Source organism: Zingiber officinale, chromosome 2B, assembly GCF_018446385.1.
Source record: "Zingiber officinale cultivar Zhangliang chromosome 2B, Zo_v1.1, whole genome shotgun sequence".
NCBI classification, from domain to species: Eukaryota; Viridiplantae; Streptophyta; class Magnoliopsida; order Zingiberales; family Zingiberaceae; genus Zingiber; species Zingiber officinale.
Genome location: NC_055989.1, coordinates 132,758,630 through 132,776,504, shown reverse-complemented (window position 1 = coordinate 132,776,504; position 17,875 = coordinate 132,758,630). Strand labels below are relative to the sequence as shown.

General features: G+C 42.3%; 2 protein-coding genes across 2 annotated transcripts; one reads left to right on the top strand and one right to left on the bottom strand.

The window, feature by feature from the left end:
* The first annotated feature begins 10,207 nt into the window (after nucleotides 1-10,207).
* LOC122048736 (tetraspanin-12-like) lies at nucleotides 10,208-13,302 on the top strand. Its single transcript, XM_042610266.1, has 2 exons — nucleotides 10,208-10,324; nucleotides 12,997-13,302. Exons 1-2 carry the CDS (start codon nucleotides 10,208-10,210, stop codon nucleotides 13,300-13,302), a joined length of 423 nt encoding a protein of 140 aa, XP_042466200.1.
* Nucleotides 13,303-13,395: 93 nt separating this feature from the next.
* Nucleotides 13,396-17,733, bottom strand: LOC122047303 (cyclic nucleotide-gated ion channel 17-like). Its single transcript, XM_042608484.1, has 7 exons — nucleotides 17,334-17,733; nucleotides 16,528-17,029; nucleotides 15,964-16,167; nucleotides 15,499-15,809; nucleotides 15,244-15,355; nucleotides 14,288-14,524; nucleotides 13,396-14,210 (listed from the first exon to the last, which is right to left on the bottom strand). The coding sequence occupies exons 1-7, from the start codon at nucleotides 17,390-17,392 to the stop codon at nucleotides 13,497-13,499; spliced, it is 2,139 nt and encodes a 712-aa protein (XP_042464418.1). The 5' UTR covers nucleotides 17,393-17,733; the 3' UTR covers nucleotides 13,396-13,496.
* Nucleotides 17,734-17,875: the final 142 nt, after the last annotated feature.

Below are 17,875 nucleotides of genomic sequence, written 5' to 3'. Positions count from 1 at the left end.
CAAGTGTGTGTTTCGGCCAAGTAAGGGAAGGAGGAAGAAGAAGATGCAAAAAGACTCTTCACCTTCTCAAGTGATGAAAATCTTATGAAAAATATCATCCAAATGATATTTATAGCCTTCCCATGGAATACCAAGTGTCTCCACCCTTTCATCTTCTAATCCAATGGCTCAAAATCAACTATTCAATCCAATGGTTGAATTTTGACCATTCAACTTCCTTGGTGAACTCAAGTTCACCCAATGAGTCTAACCCATTGATTCCCATGCAATTCGACTCAATCCAACAATTGGATCTATTTGAATTTAACTCAATGAGTCTAATTCGGATTACACTTAATCCAATGAGTGGGTTCATTCGAGTCTAACTCAATGATTAATCTAAAAAGCCTAATCATCTCATGATTGGCTCTTAGGGCTAATTACTAACATAGGCTACTTTTCAAAGTGGTTGGAGGCATAGCCGATAGCTAAGATAATCGAACATAGGGTCATCAAATTCATATGATAGAATATCTTATGTCGGTTCGACATTCCTTACCGGCTCGTCTCAGAGAACGGGAGGTAGTTCGCCCGACGGAGACTCAATGAGTAGTGCGAGGGCTACGACATTGTGCATGCTTTCACCTCGGTGATCTACTTTCAAAGCAGCAGCCAGATTGAAGTCACCAACCGAGAGATCCTTAGAGGATTATGGGCTCGGCTCGACCACGCTGGAGGAAGTTGGGTCGATGAGCTCCTGAGTGTCTTGTGGGCTCATTGTACCACACCAAGGGAGACGATCGGCGTCACACCATTCCACCTGGTGTATGGCGGTGAGGTCGTGGTTCCAGTGGAAGTCAGAGTAGAGTCCGATCGGGTGTAACTCTACGACGATGGAAACATCGAGCGGAGGCTCATGGAGCTCAACCTTCTAGACGAAGCGTGAGACAAGGCTGCTATTCGGATAATGGCGTACAGACAACGCATAAAGCAGAACTACAATTGGAAGGTGATCCCAAGGTCATTTCAGGTCGACGACCTGATTTGGAAAAGAATGAAGTTGGTCGACAATGTCACCAAATTGGAGACTCCATAGGGAGGAGGACCTTTTAAAGTCATTCAGAAGCTCCGCTCGAGAGTCTACTATCTACAGGATGAGGATGGGCAAAAGTTCAAGCGGCCTTGAAGCGCGAACCATCTCCAGCCATATAGGGTTGGGTGATAGGTGCGTGGTTAAATATGAATGTACTTATATAAGTGTAGGTCTTGTGGATGTAGGAAGACAATGAATAAAAATTCTAAGTGTCCCAGATTCTTGTACCGTTCGACTAAATTAAAAGTCGAGCAACGACTATAAACCCTAGTCTTCACTAACAGTCGAGCGGCAACTATAAACCTAGGTCTTCGTCAACAGTCAAACGACGACTATAAACCCTTGTCTTCACCAAAAGTCGAGCGGCGGCTATAAACCTTAGTCTTCACCAATAGTCGAGCGGCGACTATAAACTCATGACTTCATCAAAAGTCTAACGACGACTATAAACCCTAGTTTTTAACAATAATCGAGCGGTGACTATAAACTTGGGGTTTGTCAACAGTCGAGCGGCGACTATAAACCCTTATCTTTACCAACAGTTGAGTGGCGACTATAAAATCATGTCTTCACCAACAGTCGAGCTGCGACTATAAATCCAAATCTTCGTCAACAGTTAAATGGCGATTATAAACCCATGTCTTCCTCAACAGTCATGCGGCGACTATAAACCCTTTTCTTCACTAACAATCGAGTGACGACTATAAACCTATGTCTTCGTTAACAGTCGAGCGACGACTATAAATCCTATCTTCACCAACAGTCGAGTGACGACTATAAATCCTAGTCTTCACCAACAGTCGAACGACGACTATAAATCCATATCTTCATCAAAAGTAGAGTGACAACTATAAATCCATGTCTTCGTCAAAAGTCGAGTAGCGACTATAAACCCATATCTTCGTCAACAGTCAAGCAGCGACTATAAATCCATGTCTACGTCAACAGTCGAGCGGATACTATAAACCCATATCTACGCATCAACAGCCAAACGGTGGCTATAAACTTAAGTCTACGATGAATAGCAGCCGAGCAACGACTCTAAAACTGAGTCGGCGATGAAGAAGGCCAAGTGACTTCCTATAGCCATAAAGTAAAGTTAATAGGTTGGGCAGTGATCAAAGCAGGAACGCCTTGACACGATATTGTCGCTCGACCTATGTGGAATGAGCATTCGGAAGTCTCTGGGATTAGCTACACTGATGATGGGAAAGCAGGGAGTTATACTTAGACAAATTTTATAAAACTTTAAGTGGTGCACAGTCCCAATTGAACTGAATGGCAACACATTGCTTAAGCGCTTTTAAGATTCAACAAAGTGAATAGACATCGAATTGTGAGTCACCAATACCCACTTGTAAAGGTTGATTGAAAAATGAAACGCCGAAGGACTATAAATTCATTTGAACTTAGAAAATTTGTTACATATGGAGACATACAGAAAGCGACCTGAGGAGGCAAAAATGAAGGCTACTTGAGATAGTAGAGCACGTCGTCAAGGAGCGACTCGGTTAGTTTTTCCCTGTTGATAACCTTGTTTGTCAGCGCTGAAGGGAGATAACCGCCGTCCTTCAGCTGATCGATAGTCCCGTCAATTTCGAAGTTGAAAAGGCAGAGCGCTCTGTCAGTAAATCGGTCATTGAAGGCATCCGAGCAGAGATAATCTCGCTTGAGTACTTCAAATCGACTGTGTTGGTTGCTATGGGGAATGTCATACCGATTTCTCTGTATAAAAATTTTGTACAAGTCCTGAACCTTTACTAACAACCTATTGTGTTCTTTAGAAATTAAATTAGGAATCGCAAACGGAACTTAACATTATTGATTCCAAATTTAACTTATCTGTTCTTAGTGGTTTAGACTTGGATTGCAAACGATGATTAACATTATTGATCCAAATCCACCTATGTTACAAATTTAGTTAAATATTAATTTCTAAAATTAGCTTCCAACACTGCATGACGAGGTACTAGTCCTTCTTGGGTGTGAGATCATCCACCACCGCCTAGACAAAACCTTTTAAAGAAATCTAATATTTAATTTCCTTGTATAACCCTAGGTTTAACCAAATAGAACAATCGAATCACAAATTCAAAAAAAAAAAATACAAACTCGAATCACAAATTCGAAACCTAGAATCATATGCCTCTTGTGTTTTGTATTTCAAAAATTATACAAAGAAAACTAGTATGATGCGGAATAGAATTACTAGTTATATCTTTCTTTGTAAACAACAACCTCTTGATCTTCTACCGTATTCCTTTTCTTATCTCGGACGTCATGTGGGCAACGATCTACCGAGACGAGAACCACCCAAGCTTCCTTCTTCTTCTTGTGAGTTTCGGCCACCACAAGAATTTCAAGAATAGATGAGGTTCGGCCACACCATCAAGCTCCAAGAGATACTAGAAACAAAACCTCCTTTCTCTCCTTCTCCAAGCAAAATCCGACCACCAACAAGCTCATTGAGAGTTGATGCCGCCGACCACCAATGAAGAAGAAAAGGAGGAGAGGAAGAGGATGAGAAGGGCCGACCACCAACCAAAGAAATAGAAGAGAGGAAAACTAGAACATAAGTTGTGAGGTGTCTACCCTCTCTTTTATATTCCTTGGACTTGGCAAATAAGGAAAGTTTTATAAAAACTTCCTTATTCTCTTAGCCAATGAAAGGAAAGTTTAATAAAAAATTTTCCTTTCAACTTAATGTGGTCGGCCACCTCTCAATCATCCAAGCAAGGAAAGTTTTAAACACAAAATTAAAACTTCCTAATTTGTTTCCGAAAATTTTAAAATAAAAATTTCTCTATTAATTTTCCCTTCATGGTTGGTTATAAAAGGAAATTTTATAAATTAAAATCTCTCTATTAAAATATGTGGATGATTTCCAAAATGGAAAGTTATCTTTAAAATTAAAATCTTCCTCTCAATCTACAAATAAGGAAAGATATCACATCTTTTCTTAATCTTTTGTAGAAACTATAAAAAGAAAGATTTAATTTTAAAACTCTTTTAAATCATGAGGATGGTTAAAAAAGGAAAGTTTAATAAAAAATTAAAATCTTCCTTTCAACTACAAATAAGGAAAGATTCCAAACCCTTCACTTAATCTTTTGTAGAAAGCTATAAAATGAAAGGTTTAAATTTTAAACTCTCTTTTAAAACCATGGAATCAACATAAGAAAAATTTTAAAAAATAAAATCCTTTTAATTTTATTGTGGCCGGCTACCTAAGCTTGGACTCAAGCTAGGGTCGGCCACACTTCATCCCATCCAAGCCATGTCTTGGCCGTCCCTTGCTTGGGCTCCATGCTTGGCTTGGCCGGCCACATAAGAATGGGTAAAAAGGTGGGTATAGGTGTGTATAATACTTTATAAATAAGAGACTACGATAGGGACCGAGAGGAGGAATTGGTTTTGGTCTCCCGATGAAATTAAGCTTCCCGTGTTTGGCCCGAACACCCAACTTAATTTCATCAATAATAATTCATACCACTAAAGGATTATTATTGAACTACCGCACCAATCCCAAATTACATTTTGGGCTCCTTATTATTTTGAGTGTATTAGTTGTTGGTCCCTTTGGAGGCCGGCAAGAGGGGAGGGGTGAATTGCCCTACAAAAAAAAAATACAAACCTTTCTCGGATATTCAACTAATTTAAAAGAACTTGTAATCAAAATAAAGAGACTAATAAAATGCAAATCAGACACAGAGGTTTACTTGGTTTGCAATCAGGGGATTGCTAATCCAAGGAAAGTAAGCGCACTATCTGATGATCTCCTTCGGGCGGAGTAGCCTCTTTACAGTGTTGACAGCATAAATAAAAAGAACAGAAATGAAAGCACAGAGAAAACTGATTACAAGTGAATTAAATGTTCTGTGCAAACCAGTGCTATATTTATAGTACTGGTCGGGGCGCCCCGAAGGGTTCCGGGCGTCCTGGGGGGATAAAATTTTATCCCCCAACGTTTAGATCGAGTTTGACTCGATTTGATCAATTTCTCTGGTCCGGGCGCTCGGAATGGCGCTCGCTTCCGAGCGCACGGAATGGTTACGAGCGCCCTGAGCCCTAAAGTCAACAGAGGTTGACTTTTTCGTCTCTGGTTCAGCTCGTCTCAGTTCGGGTCTTGTTCGCTCCGGCTCCACTAGCTTGGGTGATCTCGACCATCCGGAATAGGGATCACCCGAACTCAAGTTCTGACCTTCTCCTCGAGTAGCCTTTCTCCCCGGTTTCTCGTCCCTCGAACTCCGCGCACGTTCTTCTCGTCCACCGGTATACTCTTCCGCGGTCACCTCGTCCCTCGGACGCACCAAGCCCGTCGGCTCTCTCCCCGTGCCGTCCTTCTCGCTAGCCACGTCTTCCGCTCGACTTCCTGTGTTCATAAGCTCCTGCACACTTAGACACAAGGGTTAGACACAACAGGACCTAACTTAACATGTTTGATCACATCAAAACACCTTGGGGTTCCAACAATCCCCCCTTTTTGATGTGAGCAATCCAAGTTAAGTTAAGGTAAAACAAATGCAATAAAAAATAATTAATATGCAAATAAGTCCAAATATTTTTCAATTTAAAAATTACCTCCCCCTAGACTTAACATATTTCTCCCCCTTTGATCACATAAAAATTGGGGTTCTAAATAAGTCTAAGGTAAATTCTTACTTAAAAACTTAAGTGTTAAAAAAAATTAAAAAAAAATTTAAGTTTTAAAAGAAAACATTCATAAGGAAAAAAAAATTCTAAATTTTTTAAAAAATATGATAATTTTTCAAAAATTTAAATATTTGCAAAAAATTTTAAAAAAATTTATGCAACAGAATAGATATCTTAAAAGATCTTTAAGTAAAAAAAACTTTAAGGCAAATATTATTTTTTTTAAAATTTGCAACGTTAAAATTTTCAAACTTAAAAAATTTCTAAGTTTTTAAAAATATGAGTATTTTTGAATATATTTTCTAAAATAAATTGAGTAACTCTTTTAAAACATTAAGTAATTTGAATTAATGTTCTTTCAGTTAGTCAATTAAACTTTTCATTTCGATACTTGGCTTCCAGACAGTGGCGAGGCACTAGACCTTCTTGGTTATTGGAGCAACAACCACTTTCTAGATAAAGCCACATAAAGAAATTACATGTTTAATTTTCTTGCTGAAAATGCTTAGTCTAATTTTAATTTTCTAAGTTAAACATGTTTTCAGAACCCAATAAAGGTTTCTACCTATAGGGTTAATCAAGTATTTCCTAGGTACATAGGCTTTTGATATTTTTCTAATTTGACTTTGATGAAATCTATAATACCAATTTAAACCTTTATAATTTCTAAAAGTAGAAATATTTGAAGCATTAGCCTTTTTCAATCTTTCTATTTCTTCTTTTAGTTTTTCATTTTCAATTTTCAATTTATCAAAATCCTCTATAAGATATGATTTTGCCAAAATTCTTTTTGTTTCTAAAATTTCTTTTTCTAATTTGGTATTTTTATTTTTTAATTTATACATGGATTTTGCCATAGACTTAATTCCAAAGTAAAGTTGATCAGGGGTAAGAGGCATACCTCACTTACCATATCAGACTTGAAGCCTGAATCTTCCCCTGCTTCGCTGCTTTCATCTGAGGTCGCTCCCCCTTCATCGATGTTAGGTTCTGATGTGCTTTGCCCTTCGTAGCTTGCCATCAGCGCTAGCCTGGCATATTCTTGAATCTCGGACTCAGATGATGAAGTGTCGTCCCATGTAGCTTTTAGGTTCTTATGCTTCTTAGGAATCTTGCCTTTGTCCTTCTTTAGTTCTGGGCAATCCTCTTTTAGGTGTCCTTCCTTTTGACACTGGTAGCAACACATCCTTCTTCTATTTCTTAGATTCTTTTTATTCTGCATTTCTTTAAATTTATTTGATCTAAAAAACTTTTTAAAGTTTCCTACCATATATGCTTCCTGATCCTCTTCTGAATCTGACTCGGGTTCATCCTTCTTGGTTGTGTTTAGTGCAATCATCTGACTTGCTTCCTTTGTTGTCCCGGCACACCCGGTTTCATGTAGTTCAAGTGTAGAGAACAATTCTTCTAAGGTACTTACCTCCAGGTCTTTTGAAATGTAATAGGCGTCGATGATTGATGTCCATTCTGGAGTTCCGGGAAACGCGTTGAAAACGTAGCGTATGGTGTCCCGGTTTGTTACCGTTTCACCGAGGTTCTCGAGACCGGTAATCAATTCTTTTACCTTCACGTGTAGATCGACTACCTTCTCACCTTTCTCCAGATGGATGTTCGTCAGTCTGTTCCGAAGGATGTCTCTTCTTGCGAGCTTCGCTTCGGACGTGCCTTCGTGGAGTTCCAAGAACTTCTCCTAGAGTTCTTTAGCAAATGAATAGCTTCTGATGCAGTTGACTTCTTGAGGTGGCAACACGCTGAGCAGGTGATATTCCGCACGGTTGTTCGCTACGGACTCATTCTGCTCCTTCTTTGTCCACTGGCTCTCTTCTTTTTCTTCTCCATCTTGATTTATCGGAGATATAAACTCATACTTTATAATTAACCGAATTTCGAAATCAGTTTTTAGGAATACCTCCATACGACGCTTCCAGTGTGCGAAGTCCCCCTCGAATTTTGGTGGAACGATGCTTGGTCCGGCCATCTCATTGCTTCGATCGGCGGTTAGTCCTCCTAAAGCGCTTTGCTCTGATACCACTTGTTGGTCCCTTTGGAGGCCGACAAGAGGGGATGGGTGAATTGCCCTACAAAAAAAAACACAAACCTTTCTCGGATATTCAACTAATTTAAAAGAACTTGTAATCAAAATAAAGAGACTAATAAAATGTAAATCAGACACAGAGGTTTACTTGGTTTGCAATCAAGGGATTGCTAATCCAAAGAAAGTAAGCGCACTATCTGATGATATCCTTCGGGTGGAGTAGACTCTTTACGGCATTGACAGCACAAATAAAAAGAACAGAAATGAAAGCACAAAGAAAACTCATTACAAGTGAGTTAAATGTTCTGTGCAAACCAGTGCTATATTTATAACACTGGTCGGGTGCCCTGGGGGGATAAAATTTTATCCCCCAACATTCAGATCGAGTTTGACTTGATCTGGTCAATTTCTCTGGTCCGGGCGCACGGAAGGGTTCCGGGCGCCCCGGGCTGCTCCGGGCGCTCGGAATGGTTCCGGGCGTCCTGAGCCCTAATGTCAACAGAGGTTGACTTTTTCGTCTCCGGCTCAGCTCGTCTCGATCTGGGTCTTGTTCGCTCCGGCTCCGTTAGCTTGGGTGATCTCGGCCATCCGGAATAGGGCTCACCCGAACCCAAGTTCCGGCCTTCTCCTCGAGCAGCCTTCCTCCCCGGTTTCTCGTCCCTCGAACGCCGCGCACGTTCTTCTCATCCACCGGTGTACTCTTCCGCGGTCACCTCGTCCCTCGGACGCACCGAGCCCGTCAGCTCTCTCCCCGTGTCGTTGTCTCGCAAGCCGCGTCTTCCGCTCGACTTCCTGTGTTCCTAAGCTCCTGCACACTTAGACACAAGGGTTAGACACAACAGGACCTAACTTAACTTGTTTGATCATATCAAAACACCTTAGGGTTCCAACATTAGTCTCCCTGTGTTTAAGATATAAAATGTCCACTAATTAAATGAGTTACTGACAACTCAATTAATTAATATCTAGCTCCAAGAATAGTATCACTCAACTTCATTATCATGTCGGACTAAGTCCACCTGCAGGGTTTACATGACAATCCTTATGAGCTCCTCTTGGGGACATCATCAACCTAGATTACTAGGACACAGTTTCCTTCTATAATCATCAACACACAGTATAAATAATATCATTTCCCAACTTATCGGACCTCTTGATTTATCGAACTAAATCTCACCCATTGATAAGTCAAAGAAATAAATACTAGATATATGTGTTTGTTATTATATCAGGATTACGAGCACACACTTCCGTAATAACAAAGATCTTGTTCTTTTATTTAGTCAGTATAAAAAAAATTTACCTTAAATGGTCCAGCTCAATATACTCAGAGTGTATTAGTGTAATTTTATAGTTAAGATAAACTAATATCAAATTACACTACGACTACTCCAATGGTTTATTTCTTTCCATATTAGTCGTGAGCTACTGTTTATAATTTATAAGGAATTGATAACATGATCTTCTGTGTATGACACCACACACCATGTTATCTATAATATAAATTAATTGAACAACTACACTTAGCATATAAATGTAGACATTTGACCAATGTGATTCTTTATTTCAAAATAAAATATTTACAAAAGGTTAGGCTTTTAGTATACACTCTAACAGACTAGCTCTACCTCTTGATAAATTTATAGGGCGGATCGGGAGGCTTCCAACTCTGCTTTAAGAGACTCCAACTCAGCATCCTTGACTGCGAGCTGGACCTTCGCCGCAGCCTGCTCTACCGATCAACTCTCTTGCTCGGCGCTCAGTGCGGATTTGGCCTCCTTCAAGTTCTGAGGCAGGACTCGAGCCTCTTTGTGTTTTGATCTCCAAGTCCTCAATGGCTTGGAGTTTTCTGGTGTTGGACGAATGGATCTTCGACTCAAAAGAGCTGGACTATTTATTGAGCCTCGCTAGTTGTGAAGCCTGATCGGCGTTCTTGCTCCTTTTCTCCTGCAGCAGCTTAGAGTTTCGCTGTAGATCGGCCTTTAGCTGAGCCACTTGGGTCATAAGCTATTCAAGTTCAACACGTGAGGCTTCGGATCGTCGCTCGGGACGCGAAATTGTTGGACTTCGACTCTAAAAATGCCAGCCACCGACACATGGCTAGGCTCTCGCCCCAGTATTGCAACGACAAGGAGATCGTAAGGGCCGAGGGGGCAAAAATAAGTAAATATAAAGGCAGTAAACATACCCCAGTGGTCATCAAAGTATGACTGTTCGCTAGTTCCCCTGGAGAGATAACCGTCGCACAGGCCCTAGCATCGACCCATATTTGTGCTAGCGGCCCTTGTATCCGAATCTAATGCTCAGGGGTGCGAGATGTGATGTTGTCTAGGTTGCGTCATTCATCAATTGATAAATGGATGATTGACTTTATTTGGCGCTGGCCACTCAGACTGGACAGGTCAGAGGTCGCTCTCCCTATGGACGGGGACTTAGAGGCCGGCTAGATGACAGATACTTGTGCGACCGGCGAGGATGGTGGTGGCATGAAGGCGATTGGCGGTGCAGAGATTGTTCCTGACGGTAGACCGGACAACGATGGAGTCCGGTCGGAGGATACGGAAGTATGAAGTGCAGCGACTCCCTACTTCGAAAGAACGGGCGTCGATGTCTCACCCGGCTTAGATGAAGGGCATGAACCAGATCGGGCGGGGGTCTGCAGGGGCAGATGTGGCAGAGCGGGAGGAAGCTCTCGCACAGCGCCTCTTGCGTCGTTGGAGGATTTCGCCGGAAGTGGACGACTCTAAAGCCACCACGATTGGCAGCATTGAAGGCCGTTCGGGAAGAAGGTTAGTTGTAGCGACTGCTGCATCACTAGCCGCCGTCTAACTCGCTCCACCCATGCTGCTCGATGCAGGAGTCTTGCCCGCCTAGCCAAGCGGATCTTCAAAATGAATGACTGGATGCATGCCATGACTCTTTAACTCGGCTACAGCCGTTGCGTTGATCTCCGTGTCCGTGAGCCTGCTCTTGCCGGCCAGGCGTGCCCTTAACATGACGCGGGATGCAAAAATATAGGAAAAATCAGTTATATTCAAAGATGAGAAGAAGAAGAAGAAAGAGCATACCTAGGTTGGACGACAGCCGTGCTCGGATCGGGCTTAGGCCGAACACATACAGGACGCCCTCCAACAATAGCTTGTGGATGTAATACTTCTGACCGGTCAAACTGGACACTGCTTAGAAATAGTCTGATCAGCTTCTGTATTTCCCGAGCGAAGGAGCCGTCATCACTTCCATTTGCCATCCGATCGGGAAGTCAGGCCGATCAGGAAAACGATCAAAGAAATCCCTCCAATGTTTATTGGAGGACGACATTTTTGTCGAAAAAGACCGAGCCCACTCGGGCTTGGAACAAGAAGGTCTTCGGCTCGAACAATTTAGGCTAGTAGAAGTAATGAAGAGCCGAGGAGTCAAGGGAAGGTCGTGCAGGTGGAAGAGAATTACCACCCCGCATAGTAGCCTAAAGGAGTTTGACAGTAATTTGTGTAGGGAAATATGAAAATATTTACAGAAGGCTGGAAAAAAGGGATGAACAGGAAACTGAAGGCCTGCGCTAAACTGGTCCTTAAAGAAAGTCAAAAAGTTGGTTCGCGACTCGTGTGGCCGATTGTAAGCGGAGGGAATATCAACTTGATAAGTAGAGGGAAATTGGTATATGAATTTCAGTTTTTCTATGTCGTCCCTGTCGAACTTGGACTTGGTGGAAGTATACCAGAGTCCAAGACAGACACCAGAGGCTGCGAGGAACTAGCCATCGAAAGCGAGGAAATCGGGAAGAAGCAATGAACGGATTTGACGAAGGAAAAGAAGGAGCTAGCTTACTGAGAATGGTCGCTGGAGAAGAAGAGGAGAAGAAACGTCGCAGACGCCGCTCGAAGATGAAAACCCAGGGAATTAAGACGACGACAAAGTGAAGTAATGTTTATAAACCTCGCAGCCGATCGCCCTGAGCCATCCGATCAATGGTTGCAAAAAACTAAGAGAAGATCCGGCCGTAGAATTTGAAAAGATGCTTGTCACATCACCGTGGTTATCTGCCTGTCACATCGAGCGTGTGGAGGTAGAAAGTAGGACACGTGTCGGCGGATTATAACAGGACATTAATGAGGCTTAATTAAAAGGCATGAGTGGCATGCTCGGTCATAATGATAAGAGATTTACACGGTCTTCTAGAAATTGAGATGATGTTAGCCCTTGTCATTAGGCACTCAGCCAAGAAAGTCTAGAGAAATGAAAAAATTCACAAAGTATTGGTGTCAACCATCCCGATCGGCACATATATTCGATTATGGTATAGCCGAACAACCGATCCAACACCAACTTATGAGGCATCATCCGAGTGGCAACTAGACATCCCCAATAAAGGAATGGTCGGTTGGACCTCTGACCAGTTACCAGGCCATGGATAGTGTCTGATCAAAGGTCACCTGGTACGCTACTTATCCAGTCAGTCGGACTTGCTCGCCTCCTTCGACTAGACTTGAGGAGAAGACTTATGATGCAGTGATAAAAGAGTCCACCAAGTGCGGGTTAAAGGAGTAAGATAGCAGCTGACGTGGAGGTCAAAGTCAAGGGGGTCAACGCTAGAGGACCAACAGGGCCCACTAAAAGGTAGTTGAGCGGAGCCCTACATTAAGGGCCGATCGGACATGAGTCGCTCGACTGATAAAGGACATGTGTAGATGGCCGAATTGCTATTCCGATCGGACAAGAACATATTATCTAGACTCGTCGTCACAAGATAGAGTAGCCGAGCAGAGGAATACTCGGCCAAGCGATTATCCCTCTCGGTCGATCGTCGGGAACGTTGACGTGTATTTGGATATACTTTTGGGAGATGATGCCGTCGACACGTGGCATGGTCTACAGGTGGATCAGACAATGGATAAATCGGAGAACGTGCTCATGCTTCGGAAAACGCGCACATCGCCAACCAGGATATATTATATAAAGAAGGGTCTGTACACCGTTGCGGGTACACATTATTTATGTGTTACGCTTGTGGTACTGTTGTTTCTTCTTTTTTTTCGTGTGGATGACTGACTTGAATGTCGAAGGATTAATTCCGAGATCCTTTTCTTAATTCGATTCTGATATTTTTTATATTACAAAATGAAATGGAGTTTATATTCAGTACAATAGCTATATCCCCAGTTTACTATTTCCCCGATTTATTTTCGAACAGGATCAGATGACAACGAAGATCTTCTAATGAATTCAGTTTCGCATGCAGTCTGGTTGCTGCAAACCTCCGAAGTACTGCAAATTCAAGAACACGAACGCAACATCGACGATCCCTGATTCCGCAACCGCTTCGTCGTCCCCTGATTGCTTAGCGTGGAGCAACAACCTGCACCAGCTCTGCTACTCTTGCAGCTCGTGCAAGGCGGGCGTCGTCGCAGTTCTTCGACGCGGATGGAAGAAGCTCACCATTGCCAACCTCATCCTCCTCATCGTCGTCATCATCATGTCCTCTCTCACGTGCTGCGCGTTGAGGAACAACAGGCGCCGGCGTCACGTAACTGGAGCTCACCCTTGATCAACGTCGAGTTCAATCACACTGTGGCTGTATCTCTGCCTGTTATCTCGATTCATTTTTTCGTTTATGTACTTGCAGTGAACAAATAAAAGATTAGAGGAACCCAGGAACTTCAGAATTAGGTCAGCCAAGTGTTTCAACGAAGTGTGCATCATCCGTATTATATTTTACAGGGTTGAAAAAAAAAGTAATAATCAATCGTAAGATTCAGAAGAGAAATCGGGCTCGCTCGGCTTCTGTAAATTGGGCATGCCTTTGATCTTCTGGGCACCCTTCCTGATCGCGGCAGCAAACTTGGACGCGTGAAGTGTGACTCCGACGAGATTTTGCTCGGGCCGAGATGAACTCTTTGAGTACGAATTGCTCTCGTCTTCCTCCTGACCCGATTCGTCTGTACGCGAGTTGAATGACTCCTTCATGCTCAGATCCCTTGCCATCTTCCGCCTCTTGTAGCGATGCCAAGCTGCCTGGATGAAGCAAGCGGCCCATGTCCTCCAATGGTGCGAATAGAAGCGGAATGTGTGCTGCAACTTCCGGCTGTGGAGCCGCCTGAACTGATTCGCGACGAACTTGAGGTCCTCTGCCCGCAGCGCGAAGGCCTCGACTTCGACGAGCGCTCTTACGGTCCGAGTGGAGGAAGGCAAGTTCGCCATGGATTTCGGAAGAAGCGCCCAGGAAAGCAGTTCTTCGCCGCAGAAATCACCTGGCCTCAGTGTGATCGTATTAAAGAAGCCCGTCCGCCCACCGTTGGTCGTCGAGCTCTCTAATCGCCCCCGAATGATGAAAAGCATTTCAGTCACAGGGTCTCCCTCCCGAACGATGAACGTGCCTTCTGTGCTCAGTGAAGACACCAGACGCTCGCAAATTGCATCTAGAAGTTGATCGTCCATCTGCGAGAAGAAAGGAACCTGCAATTCCGAATCCAAACTGGCATGGTCAGTTATGAACTTGGGAAACGAGAGGAAACGAAAATGTAGCTTTGTACCCGTCGAACGAGGTCTAAACACAAGTGGCGTTGAATATCTCGCCGAAGGTCGGCAGGTAAAGCCCGCAAAATGGATTCCTCGTCCACTCCACGAGTAGCAAGCCACTTGTATTGAACAAAGCGTCGAACCCTTTCTTGCAGATCATGAGGAAGTTGCCGATGCCTCATCCACTCTTCTGTGTCTCTGCGTTTTAGTCTCCATTCTTCCAGTCTCACGGTGATTGATTGCAGGTAGGTCTATGTTACGAGAAAAGAGTTTGATTGATTAAAACATCCTAGTAGAAAAAATTGCTCCATGCAGTGCATAGAAATATCTAGACAGCTGACAGAGAAAATATAATCATAGCATATTAGATTTCTATATAAAATAGTACAAATTCAAAATCGAAGAAGAGATCAACTAGTCCAAACATTAGCCTAGACATCTAAGGGTGCATTGGAACTTCTAAGCAGAGTTACAAAGATCAGACCAGACCAGACCATTCGCAATCAGACAAGATGTGCATTTGAAGCAGTTGAATCAGTGATTTTTTTTCTTCTTTCTTCTATGTGTGCTCTTGATCTTTGCTATTCTTCACCCAAACTATTTATCAAAGTTATACTAGCTAACAATCCTAACAACCGAGACTAAACTTGGTTTAAGTATCATTTTGGAATAAATCCACCATTGCCCCAACTATTGTTGTATTATCTCACTATCTACTTCTCATACTTGCCACCTCCTCTGCTACTTCTCCTTTCCCTACTAAGTTTTACATCAAAGCATACTAAAAAAACTGCATGTATGTCCGTAAATGAAAACTCAACTTAGTGAGTACTTGTTAAGCTAACACATCTGTAATTAGTGGCTTTGAAAGAGGCGAGCCTATAAACAAATGGAACCAACCATTGGTTACATCTCATACAATATGATGATTGAAAATAAAGGAACAGAAGAAAGAGCCTTAAGATGGTACCTGCATGTTTCCAATCAAGTGCGCAAACAAGACCAAGCCAAGAATAGCAATTAGTATAGCAAACAATGTTTCTCCAATGAAAGTGCTTGTTGTCAAAGTCTGGCCATACGAACTGAAAGCACAAAAGAAATATAAATATATGCATATGAAAGGATAACAGAAAGACTCCAGAAATATAATAAGATCAATATGTTTCACCACGACACTCAATATGGGCAGGGAAAGATTATCTATTGCTGAAGCTACTCAACATACCTCAGGTTCTGCAAACCCCACCAAAGGCAATAGAAGTATTTCTTGATGAACTCCGTTGAGAGGGCTTCATTGGTTAATGCATTTTGGAAAATGCCATAGTTGAAAGTGATGTTGGGGTTATTAGCATCGCAATTGCCAAACACCTGAGTAGCCTGAGCCCATGCCTCGTGATCTGGATGACCTAATTGAGCACAATTTAAATATTTAGGTCTGCATAGTGGCCCAGTTGTTCCATTTTCATTTTTGCATTCTGATCGCCAACATGTAGTCTGCCTTTCGACAGATAGTAGATACCATGAAGCTCCTAGAACCTGTAATGTGGATCTATAAGTTCACGATTAGAAACCATTTGCCAATTTTAAAAGAAAAAAGTACACATCTAAACTGAAGCAAGTAGAAAATTAAGGATTACATCCAAAATATTGCACACGACTGATTAACAGAAAAATATACCCAGTTACTTACGTGACTAGCGATCATGTAGAGAAGTAGATTATATGCAGCACCAGCCCAAGCAGTCTTTGTGACAACACCATCAGCTTTAATAATTTGATAACTTAAAGGAAATATGAGATAAAGCCTTGGTATATACTGTACTAGGACAATTAGCGCGAGAGCATTATTGTTATGTTCAACTCTTGAGTTCCTTACTGCCGACCAAATGAGCAGCTGAAATAAAATAAGATGGTTCTCATAATTGTTACAATAAAAAGAACTAGATTAGATAGGCATAAAATGTGGAAGTCAGGACAATTTCCTTTTGAGAAAAGTGTTCAATTGCAAACAAGGTTGGCGGACACAAACATGTAATGGATAACTGAGTTCTGGGATTGTAAGTAAAACAAATTACGAGTAAAGGATCATATCAATCTGGTTTTCTCTACAGTTTAATCAAAATTATAAGTAGTCTATGAGGATAACAAACCGTATCTTTGACGAGGAAAGGAAAGGATAAAACCCACCAGAGTGATGGAATGTAAGATAAACCATATCTTACAAAATCAATTTCAAAAGAAATGTGAGGCTTACCTGCGGTAGAGGGAGTGCAGCTGCGAGATCTATAAAGAAGTCTGATCTCAAATATCTTCTAGCAATCATCTTAGGGTCCATAACAAGCTCCCCTCGGCCAAAGACTCTTGAGCTTGGAGCAACATATGCAGTTCTAAATTTCACCACAATATGTGCTATGTACAAAAGGTCAGCAAGTGTCCTAAAAATTGTGACAGGAATGCTAACATGGTCGTCCATCATGATACATATGGTATTATCGCCCTTTTTGACCTTCGGCAAATAGAAGTACAATGGATCTATAAACAGTGCAAGCAAGCATGAAATGAGAAAAACACGATTCCATTTCAATACAGTGTCGCTTCCCGGATCAAGAATGTGTGTCCTCCATGGCTTATGGTCCTCAGCGAAAGCTATGGACTTCCAGGTGCCGACTTTTCCAATTCCATTTGAGGTATACCCACCCGACTTCAAGCCTTGGAGTGTAGTTTTAGCTTGATTTTGCTTTTCATCGGTATAGATCCTGTGCACCAAATAAGAAGAAGTCCCCCCCAAAAATTAACAGTCTAACACAACTAAAAGTTAACTACACAGTATTTGCGAATCAAATAAATGCAATCATGAAGCTAGTATGAACTCAAACACCGAAATATAAACAACACCCAAAAAGTAGCTTCTGGATGCTGATTTAAACGGAATGTATCCTCAATCTGTAGATGATTGACTATGATGCGTCCAGGTAATTAAAGGATCAAATCAAAATCAGGTTCGTATTACTGCTGGAAACTCCCCAAATCAAGCGCCAAAAAGAAAGCACGTTAACTGACCTTACAGTCCTCTCCTTCCTGACCTCCATCCCATCGTCGAACCTCCTGGATCCGAACATGGATCACTCAAATAAATGGCAGGAGAAAACAAAAAGTAGCTTTTCACTTCTCGTGGGGTTCCGGAGACACCGAGGCAGGATCTTTAGCCTGATCCGGCCACAGGAACAGACAAAGAGGGATCAATTGGATTCCCGACTTCGATCCAGAAGCAGACAGAGAGGCAGGAGACAGGACGGAGGCGGAGTCGCCTCCACTCGGAGGAAGGATTAGGGATCGCCGATTCAACTCGCAGTTCAATCACGATCTGTTGTAGAATTATTAGCTCCATCTCGTGAGTCGTGATATGAAGTGAAAACAGTGGAGACGGGCGTCGGAATGGGAAAGGAGACAGTTGGATGCCCAGCTTCCACTCTGTATTTTCAATGATCCTGTGGCTACGCAAATATATATACTCGGATACTGTACCCGGTCTGCAGTGGCCTCGCTGCGCGAGTCCCACATCGGTTGGCGAATCCCTTGCAGCAGTTATGACGATGGGCAGA